Below are 18,561 nucleotides of genomic sequence, written 5' to 3'. Positions count from 1 at the left end.
GGACTGTCAAGGCCCAGTAACTGCAAACTATCATAGCTGGGAAGGTACTATTCAGACATAGCAAGATTAAGACATCTTGACTCTAGTTCCTGTCCTCTGGTATGCCAGGGAGGCAGAATTTACTTGATATGTGTGTTGAAGACCCCTAATAAGTGTTGGTGCTAGTATAATAGTTTTTAAGCTATGTTCTGTGGAGTGTCCACACAGCCTGAATTCATCCAGCCTACCTCCAATATGAGCAATGTCACTTTGTTTTAAGAATTGGGATTTCAAGTAAAGATATTCAAGTGCTGAAAGAGTTCAGGAGCTCAAAACAAAAAGAGAAGCTTGTTTTTGGTTAAGTATATTCAGATCATAAAGGGTTAAATGTGATTTCACCAGCTGAAGTGCTGCTCATTTAAAAAATGTTTTTCGTTTAAATTTACAATGACATACATCTTTAACACAGCTAATCTCTTCTCTATAGTGTATGGTATGTATTGTGTTGTGTAATGATATAACCTGTTTATTTTCTCTTTTCCTTTTGCTTCCTGGATTTCTCCTCTCCCACTGATTTTTCTTGTTCGTTTTATCTACCAAGCTTATTGACTTCAGTAATTCAGTGAAGGTACAGAACTAGTTATGTGTTTACTAACATTATTGTCTTGATAACTTTGTAAAATTATGACAAAATCCAATATATTCATTTTCAAGGCAGACATAAAACCAAATAGATGAACTTTTCTGGGGAAAGGATCTGTTAAATTAGAAGATAGAGATTTGTGCCATATATCCTCATAAAATTCAGTGCAAATATCCTTCCAAAAATAGGACAATAAGATACATTCATTCTTTGTAAATGTGATCTCACTGACATTTTCAATTCATTTGTAGGATTCCAAAGCTTATTTCCATCTTCTACATCAAATTGCACCAAAAGGACAAAAGGAAGGTGAACCACGGATAGATATTAACATGTCAGGTTTCAATGTACGTACAGGAGTTTCTTTTAAGTTTTACAATCTTACAAAATTATTATCAAGTTCTTATATATACGAGGATCTTCACAATTATATGTAGTGGTATTGACAGTTTTAAGTATTTAAAAATATTTTAAAATTGCTATAGTTGTCATTCAGAGGCGGAAAGACTAGCTTTGATTTATTTTCAGAATTCATTATTGAGTTCCATAGTTATGGTGATAATGGATGTCATAAAATATTCAAAGAAAGTACAGGGAAATAAGTACTAGAGACTGACCTTTGAATACTTAGATTGTAATCACAGTGATAGACTTAATGGCTACTTATTTATATATGTATCTGTTACTCCTGTTTTGAGAATAATGTGACTGTGTTTACACAAACTCATGATCCATGAAATAAGTCTGGGGAATTACTCTCATGCACTATGTTCCCTAGTTACATTATTAATCTGTTCAATTATCTAGGACTATTTCCTTCCCAAAATCGGATCTCACTTTGTTCATTCACAAAGTAAGGAGTTGGACTAGACTGATCAACGTCAACTTTCTAGGATCCCGTCGTTCTTCATATCTATAAGATATGGAATACATTCTACTAACCTTAATAATTGATATTTCTAGCCTATTATGCAATAGGAATGAGTGGATTACACTAGCTAAACCGTTTACACTGCCCTTACTAGAAATGAATTTGTAACTAACTTGTTGGCTTACATTTCTGTCTGTATGTTAAATGTGAAACTCTTCAGTTCAGGTCACTCTTGGTACAAATGAGTCATCGTCGTCCTGTGCACTAAGGGAGCCAGGTGTCTGGGTAAACAGCACCAGTAAACCAACTAATTCTGATTCTAATAAAGCTCTTCTGTCAGTCCTCCCTGATTGATGCTCCTAAACCACTCCTTTGTCTCTTTCGTCCTCAGAATCCTTCTAGGATTCCCATCGACTCTAGAGTTCTGTCTGAAATGTTCTGCTTAGACCATTTTAAGGCTGCTGTCTCTACCAGCCAGCGTTATTTCACACTAGTCTGTATCCCTCAAACACTCATTTTATTTACCTTGAAGCCTTTTCTCACACTTTTCCCTTGTTCTTCAGTGTCCTTCATCTTTCAGCTTTACACCTTCTTTAGGACCTAATTTCAAAATCTAAACATTTTTAACTTTCACTTGATGGGGTTTAGCATGCCAATTGAGTTCCTTAGAGTTATGATCTGGTGCCATCTAGGGTATTTTCAAGGTACTGCAAGTTCAGCACAGCCAACTTTTTTTTTCATTCAACACAATTTTATAAGTACTGTATGTTGGCTAAGAGAAAGTAGAATTATATAGCCAGCCTATCATTGTAAGGAAGCATTTCTATATTCTTAGTATGGTCTCTTTAAAAATGTCTTCTTTTACTTCAATAGGAAACAGATGATTTGAAGAGAGCTGAGAGTATGCTTCAACAAGCAGACAAATTAGGTTGCAGACAGTTTGTTACTCCCGCTGATGTTGTCAGTGGAAACCCCAAACTGAATTTAGCCTTTGTGGCTAACCTGTTTAATAAGTATCCCGCACTAACTAAACCACAGAACCAGGATATTGACTGGACGCTATTAGAAGGTAACTAAAGATTTTTCAAATTCTATTGAGTAAGGCTACAGAGAAGAAATATACAGGCCATGATGGTTTCATAATCCTCACTGGGTAGGTTTCCTTATCCACTTTCCTTTAGCAAATATCTTCCAGAGATAGATTCAAGGACTGAGTAAAAAATGGCAGCTAAAGAAAGAGATGATACGGGGGAACTTTTTAAGTTTAAGGCCCCTTAGTAAATCAATGTTTTGTTTTAATATTTTATCTTAGGTCACTTTTTCAACCTTTCACCAGAAAAATGCACATCTGCATAAAATTTGACCTATAAATTTACAGTATTTGTTTCATTCTTCCACAGTCAGACTAAATGGAACTAGCCCCTCATTCCTTTCACACTTACTTACTCAAACAGTAGTAATAATGTGTGATAATTATTTATTTAAGTTTGGGGAAGGCAGTTTATCCTTTCCAGGTTGTATATGTATAAAGTATAGTATTTAAAAATTAACAGCTATAAATAGTAGTTGTAGAATATCCATTAGCATTACTATAAAATCTTTCAATTGTATGTTTTTGAAGTTTCAAGTAATGTGTTGCTCTAATATATGCATGTAAAAGAAGAACTCATGTAGTTTAGTAAATACACAATACAACATATAGGTAATGTATTACAGAATTCTATACCTGAAACCTATATAATTTTATTAACTAATGTCATGCCAATAAATTCAATAAAAAATGAAAAATGGGTAGAGGGAATGTGTCAATTAATATGAGTATAGGTTTGTATGACCAGAGAAATTTTTTAAAAATACAAACTAAACTTGCTAATATCAGTTACTTTGAAGTATGAGTACTTGGGGAGGTCCTGGAGAAGAATTAGAGGCAGGTAAGAGATTATAAAAAGTTACTAAATGTCTAAATTGCTTAACTGGTTATAATAAGGTTATATTCTTTAATTATAAAATAAATTAACAACTTTAAAAAATAAGCATGTGTCTAGAGAAGATGTATTTAGACAGACTGCTTGGAGATCCATATTGGAAAAATCCTCTAGATCTGTAGAGAGGAAATAATCTTATATATTGGTTGACATTGTATGCACATTTACAAGGTGTTTAAAGAACATATAAAATTTGTAAATATTCTTAATAGGAGAAACTCGTGAAGAAAGAACCTTCCGTAACTGGATGAACTCTCTTGGTGTTAATCCCCATGTAAACCATCTCTATGCGTAAGTCTTCCTACTACTGTTGTAAACAGTAATGAACATCATGAATGGGTGCTACACAAATACAGTAGTTCCTCTCTATATCGCGGTTCACTTATCGCGGCCTCACTGTATCGCAGGATTTTAAAAAATATTATACTTAATTATTTATCGTGGATTTTCCACTATATCATAGGATTTTGCAGTACTGTATATGTACCACATATATGTTAGTTACATAGGTTTAAGAGTATAGAATATGTTTAAGAACATAAGTAGTGTTTATAAAAGTGTGGAAAAGGTTAATAAGGGACTGGGAACGGTTTATAAGTGTGTGGGAAGGGTTTATAAAGCCCTAAAATATATGTAAATACTAAAATAAATGTAAGATTCCTACTTCACGGATTTTCACCTATCGCGGGGGGGGAGGCGGGGGCGGTCTAGAACATAATACCTGCGATAAGTGAAGGAATACTGTACTTACAGCTCTAAACATTTTCTAAATGTTAGCTTGTGGTTATTATTTTTATTGCAAAATGTTGAGTCATGACTTCCGTTACCATTTCCAAATACACAAAAACCTAGATTATTTCTTTACACAATCATCAACTATAAGGGATAAGAATACATAAATGTCTTTCTGGGGAGCAGACACTATAATTTGAGACAAAGATCAGGAAATTCTTTAAGCAGACCACCCATGATGCCTGGGGGCTTTTGTGCTCACTGTGCTCTTAGCCTAGACTGTTCTTTTCCACATTTGATGCCTCACTCCCTTACTGTATTCAAACCACAGATTCAAATCAACACTGATTCAGGTGTTATCCACCACCTGCCACTCTCTAACCCGTAACGCTAGCTCTTTTTTTCTTCATAATACTTACATGTGTCCCCAAATCATTTCCATTTGTCCATATACTTGTTTAAATTCTCTCTCTCTTACTCTAATGTAAAGCCAGGGATTCTTCTCCAGCTTCTAAACAGTACCTTGCAAACAGTAAGCTCTCAATAAATACTTTTAAGTGAATCAGATGGTCTTAGCTCCGTTTTCAGCAAAGATTGAGTAAATACATGTTTTGGGTATTGTCTATGGTTTTATACTCTTGTTTGACAGTGTCACATTATTGTTTTGAAGGAAGCAAAAGCCAAACTGTCTGAAAGCGCTAAAATTAAATTATTTTTAAATCATTAGCGACCTGCAAGATGCCCTGGTAATCTTACAGTTGTATGAACGAATTAAAGTTCCTGTTGACTGGAGTAAGGTTAATAAACCTCCATACCCGAAACTTGGAGCCAACATGAAAAAGGTAGATAATTCAGTTGCCACAGACTGTCCTACTGAATTTGTTTCTTTTCTTTGGAAATCCCTTCACTCTGAGCTTCCTGTGGACGGGAGCTCTGTCTTATTTATTCTTGGGTGCTAAGCATCTGGCATCACACACATATATATAGATTAAACAAATGAAAATCTTTTGCCATTTACTTTTGTGTGTTTGCAGCTAGAAAACTGCAACTATGCTGTTGAATTAGGGAAGCATCCTGCCAAATTCTCCCTGGTTGGCATTGGAGGGCAGGACCTGAATGATGGGAACCAAACCCTGACGTTAGCTTTAGTCTGGCAGCTGATGAGAAGGTATGATACACAATTTTCCTGTTTAAGCTCCACTCTAGTACAGGTCTGTGATCTCATCCTTATTATTTTTAAGCGAATATGTCAATGACTGTACTTTAAAAAAATTTTTTTTTATTTATTATTTTTAGAGAGAGGGGAAGGGAAGGAGAGAAACATCAATATATGGTTGCTTCTTGCATGCCCCCAACTGGGGACCTGGCTGGAGACCTGGCCCACAACCCAGGCACGTGCCCTGACTGGGAATTGAAGCAGTGACCCTTTGGTTCTCAGGCTGGTGCTCAATCCACTGAGCCACACCAGCCAGGGCCTCAATGACTACACTTTTGAAATTTTTGTATTTAGACTCTGAAATGAGCTTAAGTAATGAATATGTGTTGGATGTCCTGTGGGAGATGATGCCTTCTTGAAAGTTAGGCAACAGAACTGTGAATATTTACTTTTCTCATATGAAACCTGACCCATAGACTTGAGCATCATTTAGTGTCAGTGAATAAAAAATAATCAGCAAAAATTATGACCATCTCATGTATCCATTTGAAAAAGATCTCTTTAACTATAATGCTAAAAAGCATTTATTATGTGACTGGGTACCAGCCAAAGCATAGTTTATTTTAAGACATTACCACTATTGAACTAGTACAAAATGTGCCTGCTCTATACTTTTGGGCTTGTTCATTAAAGTGCTGAAAATCTCAAACCCCAACACGATGACCACCACCACTACTACAGAGGATAAATTAGTAGTGAGCCACTTCTACTTGAATTTTTTTTTCATATAGTATGATTCTCTTCCATGAAATCTTCAGTTTTTCAAACCTAAGCAATGAAAGAAATGAAAGATAAAACATTTTCCTAATGTTTAAATTTTTCTCATGAAGTACACTGGGACCTTTTCTTCTGTTCTTCTTTTAGATATACCCTCAATGTCCTGGAAGATCTTGGAGATGGTCAGAAAGCTAATGATGACATCATTGTCAGCTGGGTGAACAGAACACTGAGTGAAGCTGGGAAATCAACTTCCATTCAGAGTTTTAAGGTAACAATTTCCATTTGTGTGATTACTAAACATTACATTTGCTAGCTGCAGGCTGAGTCATTCTGAGACTCCGTGCATTTGCAGTATCAAGCCGGAGAGCTCACTAGCTGGGAGTGAATTCTTGTAGGGAGCTAGGGAGAGGATTTGGCCGAAAAAGCCAGAGGAGGGAGAGAACAGTGAACAACCAGGACTGGGAAAAACTGTGTGACCTGTGTCTAGAGAGAAACATCCTCAGCTGCAACCTCCGACGGAAAGCTCGGCATCCGGGGCACGCCCAGCACTTGCGCTAGGGCCCTACAGAACAAAGGAGCAGTTTTGGGGCTAGGAGACGGGCCGCACAGAAAAGCTGCTACGGAACTCCGGACCGGGGGAGAACTGTGTTCTTGAAATCAGTGTTTGCTCTTTAGTCGCGCTAGAATCCCACAGAACAAAAGGCAGGTTTGGGGCTAAGAGAGAAATAGGACGTGCAGGGTGTGTAAGTAGGGAAGAGAGCGGAGGCGGAGGTTCTGGAGGGGAGACGGTTTTAGGGCAAGGAGAAGGGCCCGCAGGGAAGGGCTGCTGCGGAGCTCCAGACCGGCAGAGAGCTCCGGGGAAGGAGAGTGCTGCGCTGACCGACCACACTAGAGTCCCACAGAACAAAGGGACGGTGCTGTGGCGGGAAGAAAGATAGAGCGCGCAGGCCCATAGACAGGGAAGCCAGCGGAAGCTGTAGCTTGGAATAGAGAAAGTTTTGGGGCAAGGAGAAGAGCACACGCAGGAAAGCCACTGCAAAGCTCCAGACTAGGGGAGAGGCCCTGGGCAGGAAAGTGCCACTGGGCCCTGCGCTTTGACCGACGGTGCCAGAGTCCTGTAGAACAAAGGGACGGTCTTGAGACAGGGAGAGAGGTAGGGTGCGCAGGCATATAGACAGGGAAGAGAGCAGAAGCTGTAGCCTGGGAATAGAGACAGGACTGGAGGCAGGGCGGGGATTGCTGGCAGGCACAGGCTGGACCAACAGTGGGAAGGAGTAGCTGGACAAGCCTGAGGAGGGCTGAGGCTGCCTCAGGAGGGGACAACTAAACGCAGCTCACAGCAGAGCGGTGGTAGGCCCACGAAAAAAAGACTAGCAACCCCAGAATCAAGCAGAACCCTCCCACAGCCAGCCAACCAACCAGAAAAGATTTGAAACTCATGGAATTTTGAATAGGAGCGGACTCAGGAAGGAAGCAAGGAAAAACCAAAAAACAAACAAACCAAAAATACCCAGAGACTGTGCATAAAAGTTGAATTGAGTTAAAATCCTCATTCTTTTATCTCTCACTCTCTCTCTAACTACCCCTACCCCTACCGTCAGTCCCTTCTTATTCTCGCTCCTTTTCTCCCCTCCCCTTCCCTCCCTTCTCTCCCCTTAGCATTCTCCCCTGCATCCTATTCTCAGTTAATTTTATAATTTTAAGTTCTCTCCCTTTCTCACCCTCTCCTTTCTCTGCGCTACGCACCTTCAACTTTATTAAATTTCTTTCTTTATTTTGTCCCCCTTCAGTCTACATTCATTTTTCTCTCATCTCATGTCTTTATTTTCCTTCTCTCCCTATACATAATCTCTCTCTCTCCCTATTACACTTTATATTCTAATCTCTTAATATTCAAATTATAATTCTAATCTACTCCTGTAAATCAGGAAAGAGGAAGGACATCTCTAAAATCAGAGAAGGAAAACTCTGACTCCAAAAAACCTCCGCTGCCTTGCGGCATACCTCTTCAGGGGAAAGGCTAAGGGAGTAAACTCCGACAGAAAATCCGGAGCCGGAGTCCCTAAGGCGGTTTGACGTTGTAGTCAACACCAGCAACTCCTGTGGCGCACCTGAAGCCAAGCTGTATTGACTTCGTCTTTCCCTTGGACCCTTCAGCTGCGAAGAGAGGGGGGGTCTGCTGCATGGGCAACAGCAGACCCTCCATATCACCCTGCCCAGGCTCTGTAGCTTCAGTTTCACTGGAGAGGACACTCCAGCGTCATCGCAAGATGTCGACTCAACACGGGAGGAGACAGATACGGGTTATAAGCTCATCCGATTGGCGAAGGAAACGAGCGTCAGGGGTCTCCTCTGACGGTGGGAGAGGTCATCGCACCTCACTGGACAGCTACCGCCCGCCTCAAGCTGGGCAGCCCCAGCCAATTAGGTGCCGTCTCGCCATGGCTCGCCTGCCCCACTGGGTGCGTGGGGATCAGAGAGGCGCCTCTCGAAAAGTGGGCCACAAAACACCCGCACCAGTTAATTCCAAGCAAACAACAAGAAAGAAGCCTCCAGCTCTTCGTCTCGCTAGCTGGAACATCAGGACCATGTGCCCCGGACTTACTGCAGACCTTCCGTGGATCAATGGTGCCAGGAAAACCGCTGTCATCGATAGGGAACTGGCACGACTAAACATCGACATTGCGGCTCTACAGGAGACCCGGTTGGCCGACAACGGAACTATCAGAGAAACCAACTACACCTTCTACTGGCAAGGGAAGTCTCCGGACCAACCAAGACAGCACGGTGTTGGGTTCGCTGTGAAGAACACGCTTGTTAACTCCATAGAACCACCCACAGGAGGCACAGAGAGATTACTTACCCTCCGATTGTCAACAACTTTCGGCCCAGTCAGCATTCTTAGCGCATACGCCCCAACCCTCTGCGCCACCATCGAAGAGAAAGAACAGTTCTACCATGCACTGGACGAAGCGTTATCCAAGATCCCCAGAAGTAACGCTCTCTATCTCCTTGGAGACTTCAACGCAAGAGTAGGAGCCGACCACATGGCCTGGCCCACCTGCCTCGGAAACTTTGGGAGAGGAAAGATCAATGAGAATGGTCAGCGACTGCTTGAGCTTTCGTGTCACCACGGCCTGTGCGTGACAAACACATTCTTCAAGTGCAAAGAGATCCACCAGGTGTCATGGAGGCACCCCCGCTCCTGCCATTGGCACCAGCTTGACCTCGTCATCACCAGAAGAACGGATATTGGCAGCACCCTCCTCACCCGCAGCTACCACAGTGCAGACTGCGACACGGACCATGCCCTCGTGGTAAGCAAGGTGCACATAATGCCGAAGAGGTTGCACCACTCCAAGATGAAGGGTCGCCCACGCATCAACACCAGTTGTGCCAGCAACCCAGTTAAGACCCAGCAATTCATCAACAAGATGGAAGATGCACTCGGCGAGGGAGTGGCGGCAGATGACATTATCGAATCCAATTGGCCTCGTCTCCGCGACGCCATATACAACTCCGCCATTATTGCTTACGGGAAGAAAGAGCGGAAGAACGCTGACTGGTACGAGGCTCACTGGGAAGAAATGGAACCCGTGATCGAGGCTAAGAGGAAGGCCCTACTGGCTTACAAGGTCACGCCCACTCCCAGTACACTTCAAGCTCTACGGGCTGCCAGGAACAAAGTCCAGAAGACCGCCCGCCACTGTGCCAACACCTATTGGCTAAACCTGTGCAGAAGCATTCAGGAAGCCGCCGATATAGGCAACGCACGAGGAATGTATGAGGGTATCAAGAAGGCAACAGGCCCAATCCCCTCCAAGATCGCCCCCCTTAAGTCCAAGACAGGTGAGGTCATCACTGACCAGGAACAGCAAATGCGGCGGTGGACCGAGCACTACCTCGAGCTGTACGCAACGAGGAACACCGTAACAGACACTGCTCTTAACACCATCCCAGATCTACCAGTCATGGAGGAGCTAGACACCCCACCTACTGCGGCAGAGCTCGGCAAAGCCATCGACCGCCTCGCTTGCGGGAAAGCACCAGGAAGCGACGGAATCCCTCCAGAAATCCTAAAGAGCGGGAAACCAGTCCTGCTACAGCCGCTCCACCATCTACTCTGTCGCTGCTGGAAGGAGGGTTACATCCCCCAGGATATGAGAGATGCCAACATTATCACCATGTACAAGAACAAAGGAGACCGCAGCGACTGCAACAACTACCGGGGCATCTCTCTCCTCAGCGTCGTCGGCAAAGTATTCGCCCGGGTCGCTCTTGCCCGCCTGCAGACCCTTGCTTCCCGCGTCTACCCAGAGTCCCAGTGTGGCTTCAGAGCTGGCCGATCAACAGTGGACATGATCTTCTCCCTACGCCAGCTGCAGGAGAAGTGTCACGAGCAGCATAAACCACTCTACCTCGCCTTTATCGACCTCACGAAGGCGTTTGATCTGGTCAGTCGAAGCGGTCTCTTCAGCTTGCTACGGAAGATTGACTGTCCACCACATCTGCTTGCTGTGGTCATGTCCTTTCACGACAACATGCACAGCACGGTGTCCTACAACGGCGCAACCTCTGAGGCCTTCCCAGTCAGCAGCGGAGTAAAGCAGGGCTGCGTCCTCGCGCCTACGCTGTTCGGAATCTTCTTCTCCATGCTCCTCCAATACGCCTTTAAGGACTGCAGCGAGGGTGTCTTCATTCACACCAGATCCGATGGCAAGCTCTACAACCTGGCCCGTCTACGAGCCAAGACCAAAGTCAAAGAGGTGCTCATCCGTGAGATGCTCTTCGCCGACGACGCAGCTTTGACATCGCACTCCGAAGAGGGACTCCAGCAGCTAGTCACTTGCCTTTCCCACGCATGCAAGGAGTTCGGACTAGCCATCAGCCTGACGAAGACGAACGTTATGGCTCAAGGCACGGGGACTCCCCCATGCATCACCATCGACGGATACACCCTGGAGGTTGTCAACGACTTCACTTACCTCGGGTCCACCATCTCGAGCTCTCTGTCAGTCGACCTGGAGGTCAACCGGAGAATCGCCAGGGCAGCCACAGTTATGGCCAGACTGAACCGGCGAGCGTGGAACAATTCCAGCCTCACTGAGAAAACCAGACTGCGCATCTACCAAGCCTGCGTACTCAGCACTCTCCTCTATGGCAGCGAGACGTGGACCACCTACGCAAGGCACAAAAGGAAACTCAACAGCTTCCACATGAGGTGCCTGCGACGCGTCCTGCATGTCGCCTGGCAGGATAAGGTCCCCAACACCGAGGTGCTGAAGCGAGCCAATATGAGCAGTTTGCATGCAGTTCTTAGTGAGAGACGCCTCAGGTGGCTCGGCCATGTCAAAAGAATGGATGCAGGCCGTATTCCCAAAGACCTCCTCTACGGCGAGCTAGCAGAAGGCCAGAGGATGAGAGGGCGCCCAAAACTGCGGTTCAAAGACATCTGCAAAAAGGACATGACACAATGCTCCATCAATCTCAACACATGGGAAGTTCAAGCAGACGACCGCCTAGCCTGGAGGCTCGCGGTCAGGCAAGGTACGTCACGTGCAGAGGCTGCGCGCAACGAGGAGGCGGTCCAGAAAAGATCGAGGCGGAAGCAGCGTCAACAGCAGCAACAACGGCCATCTGCCTTCACCTGTAACAAGTGTGGCAGGGATTGTCACTCCCGAGTCGGACTGCACAGCCATTCTCGGCGGTGCAGATAGACTCTCAGGAAGCTACGCCATCGTCTCTCGAGACGGACGGCTGCCGACGACGACATTTGCTAGACAGTACCTAGAATTTTGGAAGGACAACCTTTGGTTTCTTTGTGAGTGAGAATTATCATTGCACTAATGGCAAGATTTTCTCAATTCTCTGGGCTTTTGTTGTGGCAACTTTATGTAAGTACATAATCACGTGTTTTATATATTGAAGTTTGTACATACTGTATTAAAATTCTCAGATTGTTCCCCTTTTGCTCTAGGACAAGACGATCAGCTCTAGTTTGGCAGTTGTGGATTTAATTGACGCCATCCAGCCAGGCTGCATAAATTATGACCTTGTTAAGAGCGGCAATCTAACAGAAGATGACAAGCACAATAATGCCAAGTAAGGGATACTGCATGATATCTGAGCAAGAGTCAAGCAGATCATTCTTATTCAGACTCTACCACTTAAGAATTGTGTCACCTGTGGGAAATCTCTTTGATCCTGAGAGTCCTCATCAGTTAAATGGGAACAATATTAATTACCTTACAGATTTTGAAATGCATAATATATAAGAGCTTAGGGTTGTGCCTGATCTAGTAGGTGCTCAATCAGTTGTTGCTTTAGTGGGTTACAGAAATAATGTAGTGTATGTTTTCATGCAACTCAGCTACAAACTTACAACAAGGGGAAAATGAGCTAAGGATAAGAGCATTCTTCTGTCTCACTTTTTTAAAACACACTATTCTCTGATGTCTTTTTTACTGTAGACTGCCCTGACTATATATGTTGAGCTTTATCACCTTGGTCCCTAAATGGGCAAGATGCTTATCCCTCAACTGAAAATATTCTTTGTAAGTTTCTTGCATTTCAACAATATTGAGTAGGTCTTTTCCACCCATCTCTTCTCTTCTTCACCGAAGACTTTGACTGTGATCTGATTTCATGGGCAGCCTAGTACACACTGAAAAACAGTCCAGAACGGACTTCATAAGATAACTAAGAAGCATTACTGCAAGAAAAAACATGTTAATAAAACACCTAGAAATGCTTCATGTATTAACTGAGGTGTGCTCCTGCAAACTTCCCTAGCTGGGCATGTCAGTTCTTTCTTGCCTTCCTTTGTGTACCCTTTCTGTTCCTTGCTCTGGCCACTCTGGCCATGTGCCATGTAGGCTCTCTCCCTTCCCTTAAATATTTGGAAGTATTCATCACATCTACCAAAGCAACTTAGATTTTGCATCTGGCATAATTTTCCACTCCATATCTCTTACGATCACATGAGACTGTCTTGTGTCTTATTATATGCGCAACAAGAATATCAACATTGATTATAGAGCCAATGAGGGTCATTTTATTTTACTTTTTTCATTTTCATATCAAGTCAGTGCTCCAAAATGAATTTTCATGTCATACTGGATAAAAGGAGTGAATAGATATTATCAGTCCCAAAGTAGAGCTTAAAAACCTAGTATCACTTAACAGTAACCTCAGGGAGAGGGGGGAGATAGGTGGAGCAAGGGAGAGCAAAGGGGGAAAAATGGGACAACTGTAATAGAGAAACAATAAAAATAAATTTAAAAAAATAAAAATGAATAAAAATGAAATGTGGAAAAAAAAAGAGTAACTTGAAAAAGCAAAATAAAACAGCAAAAAGTGAAATTGTTCCAATTTGAACTTACAATATGGAAACTTTACATCCCAGCCAAATGATTATATATAAAAGAGATGTCTTGTGTTGTATGCTTAACTGACAAGACTTTCATATTTATTTTTGTTTCCTAAAAAAAATAGGTATGCAGTGTCAATGGCTAGAAGAATTGGAGCCAGGGTGTACGCTCTCCCTGAAGATCTTGTGGAAGTAAAGCCCAAGATGGTCATGACCGTGTTTGCATGCTTGATGGGCAGGGGAATGAAGAGAGTGTAAAAGAACCAATTTGAATTCAAAAAGCCTTGCTCCCAGGTGCAGGATTAGCAAGCAGGTCAGCTATTTCCAAGGGAAGTGCTCATTGCTTAAGGAACTGTTGGTCATTTAAAGGACTTTCAGTTTTGATTGATTAACAAGACTAGCTCCTCATGAGAGCCCTCAGGGGAAAGAGTTTTCATAAAAACAACTCTTTCCCATAGTCATAGTTGGATTTATCAGGCACACCTAAAATGTGCTCATAGCCAAATCATTTACTCTCCTTCTAGATTGCTGCCCTTGACATTTCTCATTCCTGTATGTTATTTCTCTCTATGTATACTTTTTCCCTCTTAGAATGTCCACTTCTTGGGACTTGCAGAGATGATTGGATATGAATATTCTTAAGCAATAATTTTGCTTTCCATCCAGTATGATAGTTCGTAGTTAAGAACTGTGGTCAGAGGGTATTTGGTTATGAGTATCCTTTGCTTATCTTTATAGTACTAGAAGTTTGCAGAAGTAACTGGCTGTGCAGAAAGTAATAGAAGCTTTTCATATTCTTTTATTCTTAAAATCAGTATCTTTTTACAGTATTCTTTCTACATAATTCTTTTTTGTACATTCAAGAATATTTTGATTACAGTAAATAAGAATGCTGATTTTGCTACTTTTTTAAAGGGGTCTTCAAGAGTAAGTAAAAAACTTACATTATAGGTAGAGCAAAATATACCTTAAATTTGCATCTTCCCTCTCATACCCAAGCTGTAAACAGTTGACATATTTTATCTTAAAACACTTGGTTCAGTATCTGCTTATTTGTTTTAAAACCTGTATCATCAAACTCTCTTTTTAGATTTAAAATGCTGTTGCATATGACACTTTCAAAGAGAGAGTGTGCTCAGAACTTAGGTGGGATACAGTAGGCCAAGTATGCTAAGTGTATAATAGATTTTCTAATTTTACACCTAAGACAAGGAAATAAGGTCACTAAAAAATAAAAATATGTATGTAAGACTTATGTACTCTTGCTTTGTCAAGCTGTTTGCTATAGCTTTCAAGAACGTAATGTTACTCTAACTCTGAAAAATTATGTAATCTGATAGCAGTGTATTACTTCAAATAAAGGCATTTACGCAATAATTAGTCCCTTCATGCTTCTGTCCCTTAGTACTATGCCAATACTATTTGCCAGGCTTTTTTTCCTCTAATAGTTTGACTTTTTCTGGAGTGCTATATAAAATAATGTTTGTTAAATTTAAGCTTTTGAAGCTGAATTACAGGGACTGGATGAAGGATAATACCAATGAGGAAAGATGGTTTTTTCCAGCTTACAAAAATGTATTTATCCAGTTCCTCCCTTTTTCTTTCTTTCCCATCTCACTCAACCTTTTCAATGTTCTATGATATTCAGAAGACCAAAACAATGCTGAAACACCAGGAAAGAGAGATGGTGTATAGGAGGTTTGTTCAACCTTATCACTACTGACATTTTGAGCCAGATAATTTTTTTGTTAATGGGGGCAGGGGGTGATTCTGTGCATTGCAGAAGATTTAGCTGTATCCCTGGCCTCTAGACCCACTAGATGTCAGTAGGCCACTCCCAGAGTGAAAACAAATAAGTCTCCAGACATGGCCAAATGTTCCATGGTGGGCAAAAGCATCCCTAGTTGACATCTGGTGGTTTATGATACCATTTTACAGCTTTGTGTGAATGAGTAATATGAAATGCAGTCCTCTGAGGAACTGCATGGTAATGTTATAAAATATTTTGTATTTATAATCTGAGTAAGAAAGACCTTTCTAAGTATGATACAAACCCCAAAGATATAAAATAAAAGAATAATAAATTGGACAATTCTGCTTTTGCAAAGATGTATATAAATAAATAAATAAATAAAAATATAGATGGCCAAGACAAAAAGTTTAGTCCCATTGTCTAAGTCCATTTGGGCTGCTATAACAAAATATTGAATAGGTAGCTTATAAACAAGAAAAACTTATTTCTCACAGTTGTGCAGTCTGGAAAGTCTAATACCAAGGTGCTGGCAGGTTCAGTGTGTGATGAGGGCCTGCTTCCTGAGTCATAAATGGCTGTCTTCTAAGTGTAACCCAATATAGCAGAAGGGCAGGGGAACTCGGGTCTCTTGAATAAGATCACTAACCCCATTCATGAAGGTTCCATCCTCATGACCTAATCACCTAAAGGCCCCACCTCCTAACACCATCACATGGGAAATTAAGTTTCAGCATAGGAATTTGGGGGGAGATGGAAGCATTTGGTCTGTAGTACCCATATAATGGACTAATTTTCTTAATAATACAAAAGAAAGTTTATAAATAAATAAAAGACAAGTCTTTCTGCACAGATACATGTACTAGGGAAACTGATGAGGAAAGGACAATCACATCTTATGACCTGTCTTCTACCTTGTATTGTTTAAGCTTATCCACATTTGTCTCTTTCCAAGTACAAAAGCACTTCTCTACAACTAACTATGGTCCTAATGCCTTTTTTAAAAAATTTTAATTACATATATTGGGGTGATATTGGTTGACAAAATTATATGGGTTTCAAGTATAATTCTATATCACCTGTATATTGCATTCTGTGTTTACCACTCAAAGTCAAATCTTCCTTCACCATATATTTGATCCCCTTTACCCTTTGCTGCCTCTCCGACCCCACCCCTTTTCCTCTAGTAACCACCATACTTTTGTCTGTGTCCATAAGTTTTGTTTGTCTTGTTCATTTGTTGCTTTCAAGCTAATGGCTTTGAAGCAAGATACAACAGGTTTATTCCATCTTCCCCTTCAAAAAGGGAGCTGATTTCTTGGGTGATTCACTGTACAAGGCCTGCAGTCTATAGAGCTATACTTTAAATGTTTGTGTAAAGGATAATTAAGTGTTTGTATAAAACACACCGTTTCTTCCTTCTTCCAAATAATTGACTAAAATTACTAATATATTAAGAGGTCTAACAAATCTGTAAAAGAGAAAGTTCCATTATAAAAATGGGCAAAGGTGATGAATATCCAATGCAAAAAACTTATAATTAACCAATAACATAAAATTGGAATGCTGATTGTCAAAAGTAATGAGGGTTATGAATTTAAACCAACCAAGAACAGCTGCCCTTCTTTTCTTAGTAGACTTTATTTATTTTATTTTAATTTTTTTAAATTCTCACTTGAGGACATGCTTATTGATTTTAGAGAAGACGGAAGGGAGGGAGAGAAAGGAACATTGATCAGTTGCCTCTCACACATGCCCTTACGGAACCAAACCCACAACCTATGTATGTGCCCTGACCGGGAATTGAACCCACAACCTTTCAGTTTACGGAACAACGCTCTAACCAGTGGAGCCAGGGCAAGTAGATTTTATTTTTAGAACAGTTTTAGGTTCACAGGAAAATCAAGGTATGGAGATTGCCATATAAATTCTGCTCCCACCTATGCATAGCCTCTCTCACTATCAAAATCTGGCTCTAGAGTGATACATTTGTTACAATTGATAATCCTATGTTTATATATCATTATTGCCCGAAGTACATAATTTTTTAAAAGATTTTATTTATGTTTAGAGACGGGAAGGGAAGGAGAGAAACATCACTATGGTTGCTTCTCATGCGCACTCAATGAGGGACCTGGCCCGCTAACCCAGGCATGTGCCCTGACTGGGAATTGAACCAGTGACCCTTTGGTTCACAAGCCAGCACTCAATCTACTGAGCCACACCAGTCAGGGCCAAAGTCCATAATTATATTAGGATTCATGCTTGGTGTTGTACATTCCGAGTTTTGACAAATGTATGCATCAAAGGGAATAGTTTCGCTGCCCTGAAAATCCTCTGTGTTCAGCCTATTGATCCCTCCCTATTCCCTAACACCTGAAAACCACTGATCTTTTTGCTGTCTACATAGTTTCGCCTTTTCTATATAATACTGTATAGCATATTTGAAAGTTGGTAAGACAGTAAATCTTAGAAGTTCTCATCACAAGAAGAAAATTTGTAACTGCTGACTGGTCTTACTGTGATCATTTCACAATATATGCAAATACTGAATCATATTGTACATCAGAAACTAATATGTTATATGTCAATTATACCTCTGTTTAAGAAACAAGATAAAAAAGTGTAAACAGTGAGAAATGTGATTTTTAAAACTCTGGAAATTACAAACTGCTGGAGAGGATGTGGAGAAAAGGGAACCCTCATGAACTGTTGGTGCAGCCACTGTGGAAAACAGTATGAAGGGTCTTCAAAAAATTAAAAATGGACCTGCCTAATGACTTAGAGATTCCACTTCTGGATATATATCTGAAGAAACCCAAAACACTTAATTTAAAAGAATATATGCACCCCTGGGTTCATCACGTGTTACTTAAAATAGATATGGAAGTAACCCAAGTGCCCATTAATAGATGAGTGGATTAAAAAAGTGAAGATATATACAGTGCATATTACTCGGCCATAAAAAAAGAATGAAATTTTACCATTAGTGACAATATGAATGGACCTAGAGGGTATTATATTAAGTGAAATAAGTCAGTCAAAGAAAGGCAAATACCATGATTTCACTTAACGTGGAATCTGAAGAACAATATAAACAGACTCATAGATACAGAGAACAGACTGATAGTTGCCAGGAAGGATGAGTGACTGGGTGAAAAGTTGAAATGATTGAGAAGTACAGATTGGTAGTTATAAAACAGTCACAGGGTGTAAAATACAGCACAAGGAATAGTCAGTAATACTGTAATAACTATGTGTGGTGCCAGGTGGGTACTGGAAATTCCAGGGGAACA

The 18,561-nt window shown here is 41.2% G+C and overlaps 1 protein-coding gene across 2 annotated transcripts in view; it reads left to right on the top strand.

Annotated features, from left to right (window-relative positions):
- The window catches only part of PLS3 (plastin 3), a 49,078-nt gene extending 34,186 nt beyond the window's left edge, over positions 1 to 14,892 (top strand). For both annotated transcript variants that reach the window (XM_090264393.1, XM_090264394.1), the window contains 8 exons: positions 874 to 969; positions 2,367 to 2,562; positions 3,691 to 3,769; positions 4,938 to 5,052; positions 5,245 to 5,378; positions 6,291 to 6,414; positions 12,124 to 12,248; positions 13,641 to 14,892. In XM_090264393.1, the coding sequence (XP_090120519.1) occupies positions 874 to 969; positions 2,367 to 2,562; positions 3,691 to 3,769; positions 4,938 to 5,052; positions 5,245 to 5,378; positions 6,291 to 6,414; positions 12,124 to 12,248; positions 13,641 to 13,773 (1,002 nt within the window). In that variant the 3' untranslated portion in view covers positions 13,774 to 14,892. The remainder of the gene's footprint in view (positions 1 to 873; positions 970 to 2,366; positions 2,563 to 3,690; positions 3,770 to 4,937; positions 5,053 to 5,244; positions 5,379 to 6,290; positions 6,415 to 12,123; positions 12,249 to 13,640) is intronic.
- The last annotated feature ends 3,669 nt before the right edge of the window (positions 14,893 to 18,561 follow it).

Source organism: Furipterus horrens, unplaced genomic scaffold (assembly GCF_987537825.1).
Source record: "Furipterus horrens unplaced genomic scaffold, mFurHor1.1.pri manual_scaffold_17, whole genome shotgun sequence".
In the NCBI taxonomy this organism is placed as follows: domain Eukaryota; kingdom Metazoa; phylum Chordata; class Mammalia; order Chiroptera; family Furipteridae; genus Furipterus; species Furipterus horrens.
The sequence above is the reverse complement of the archived record's forward strand: the minus strand, read 5'-3'. Positions and strand labels throughout refer to the sequence as shown.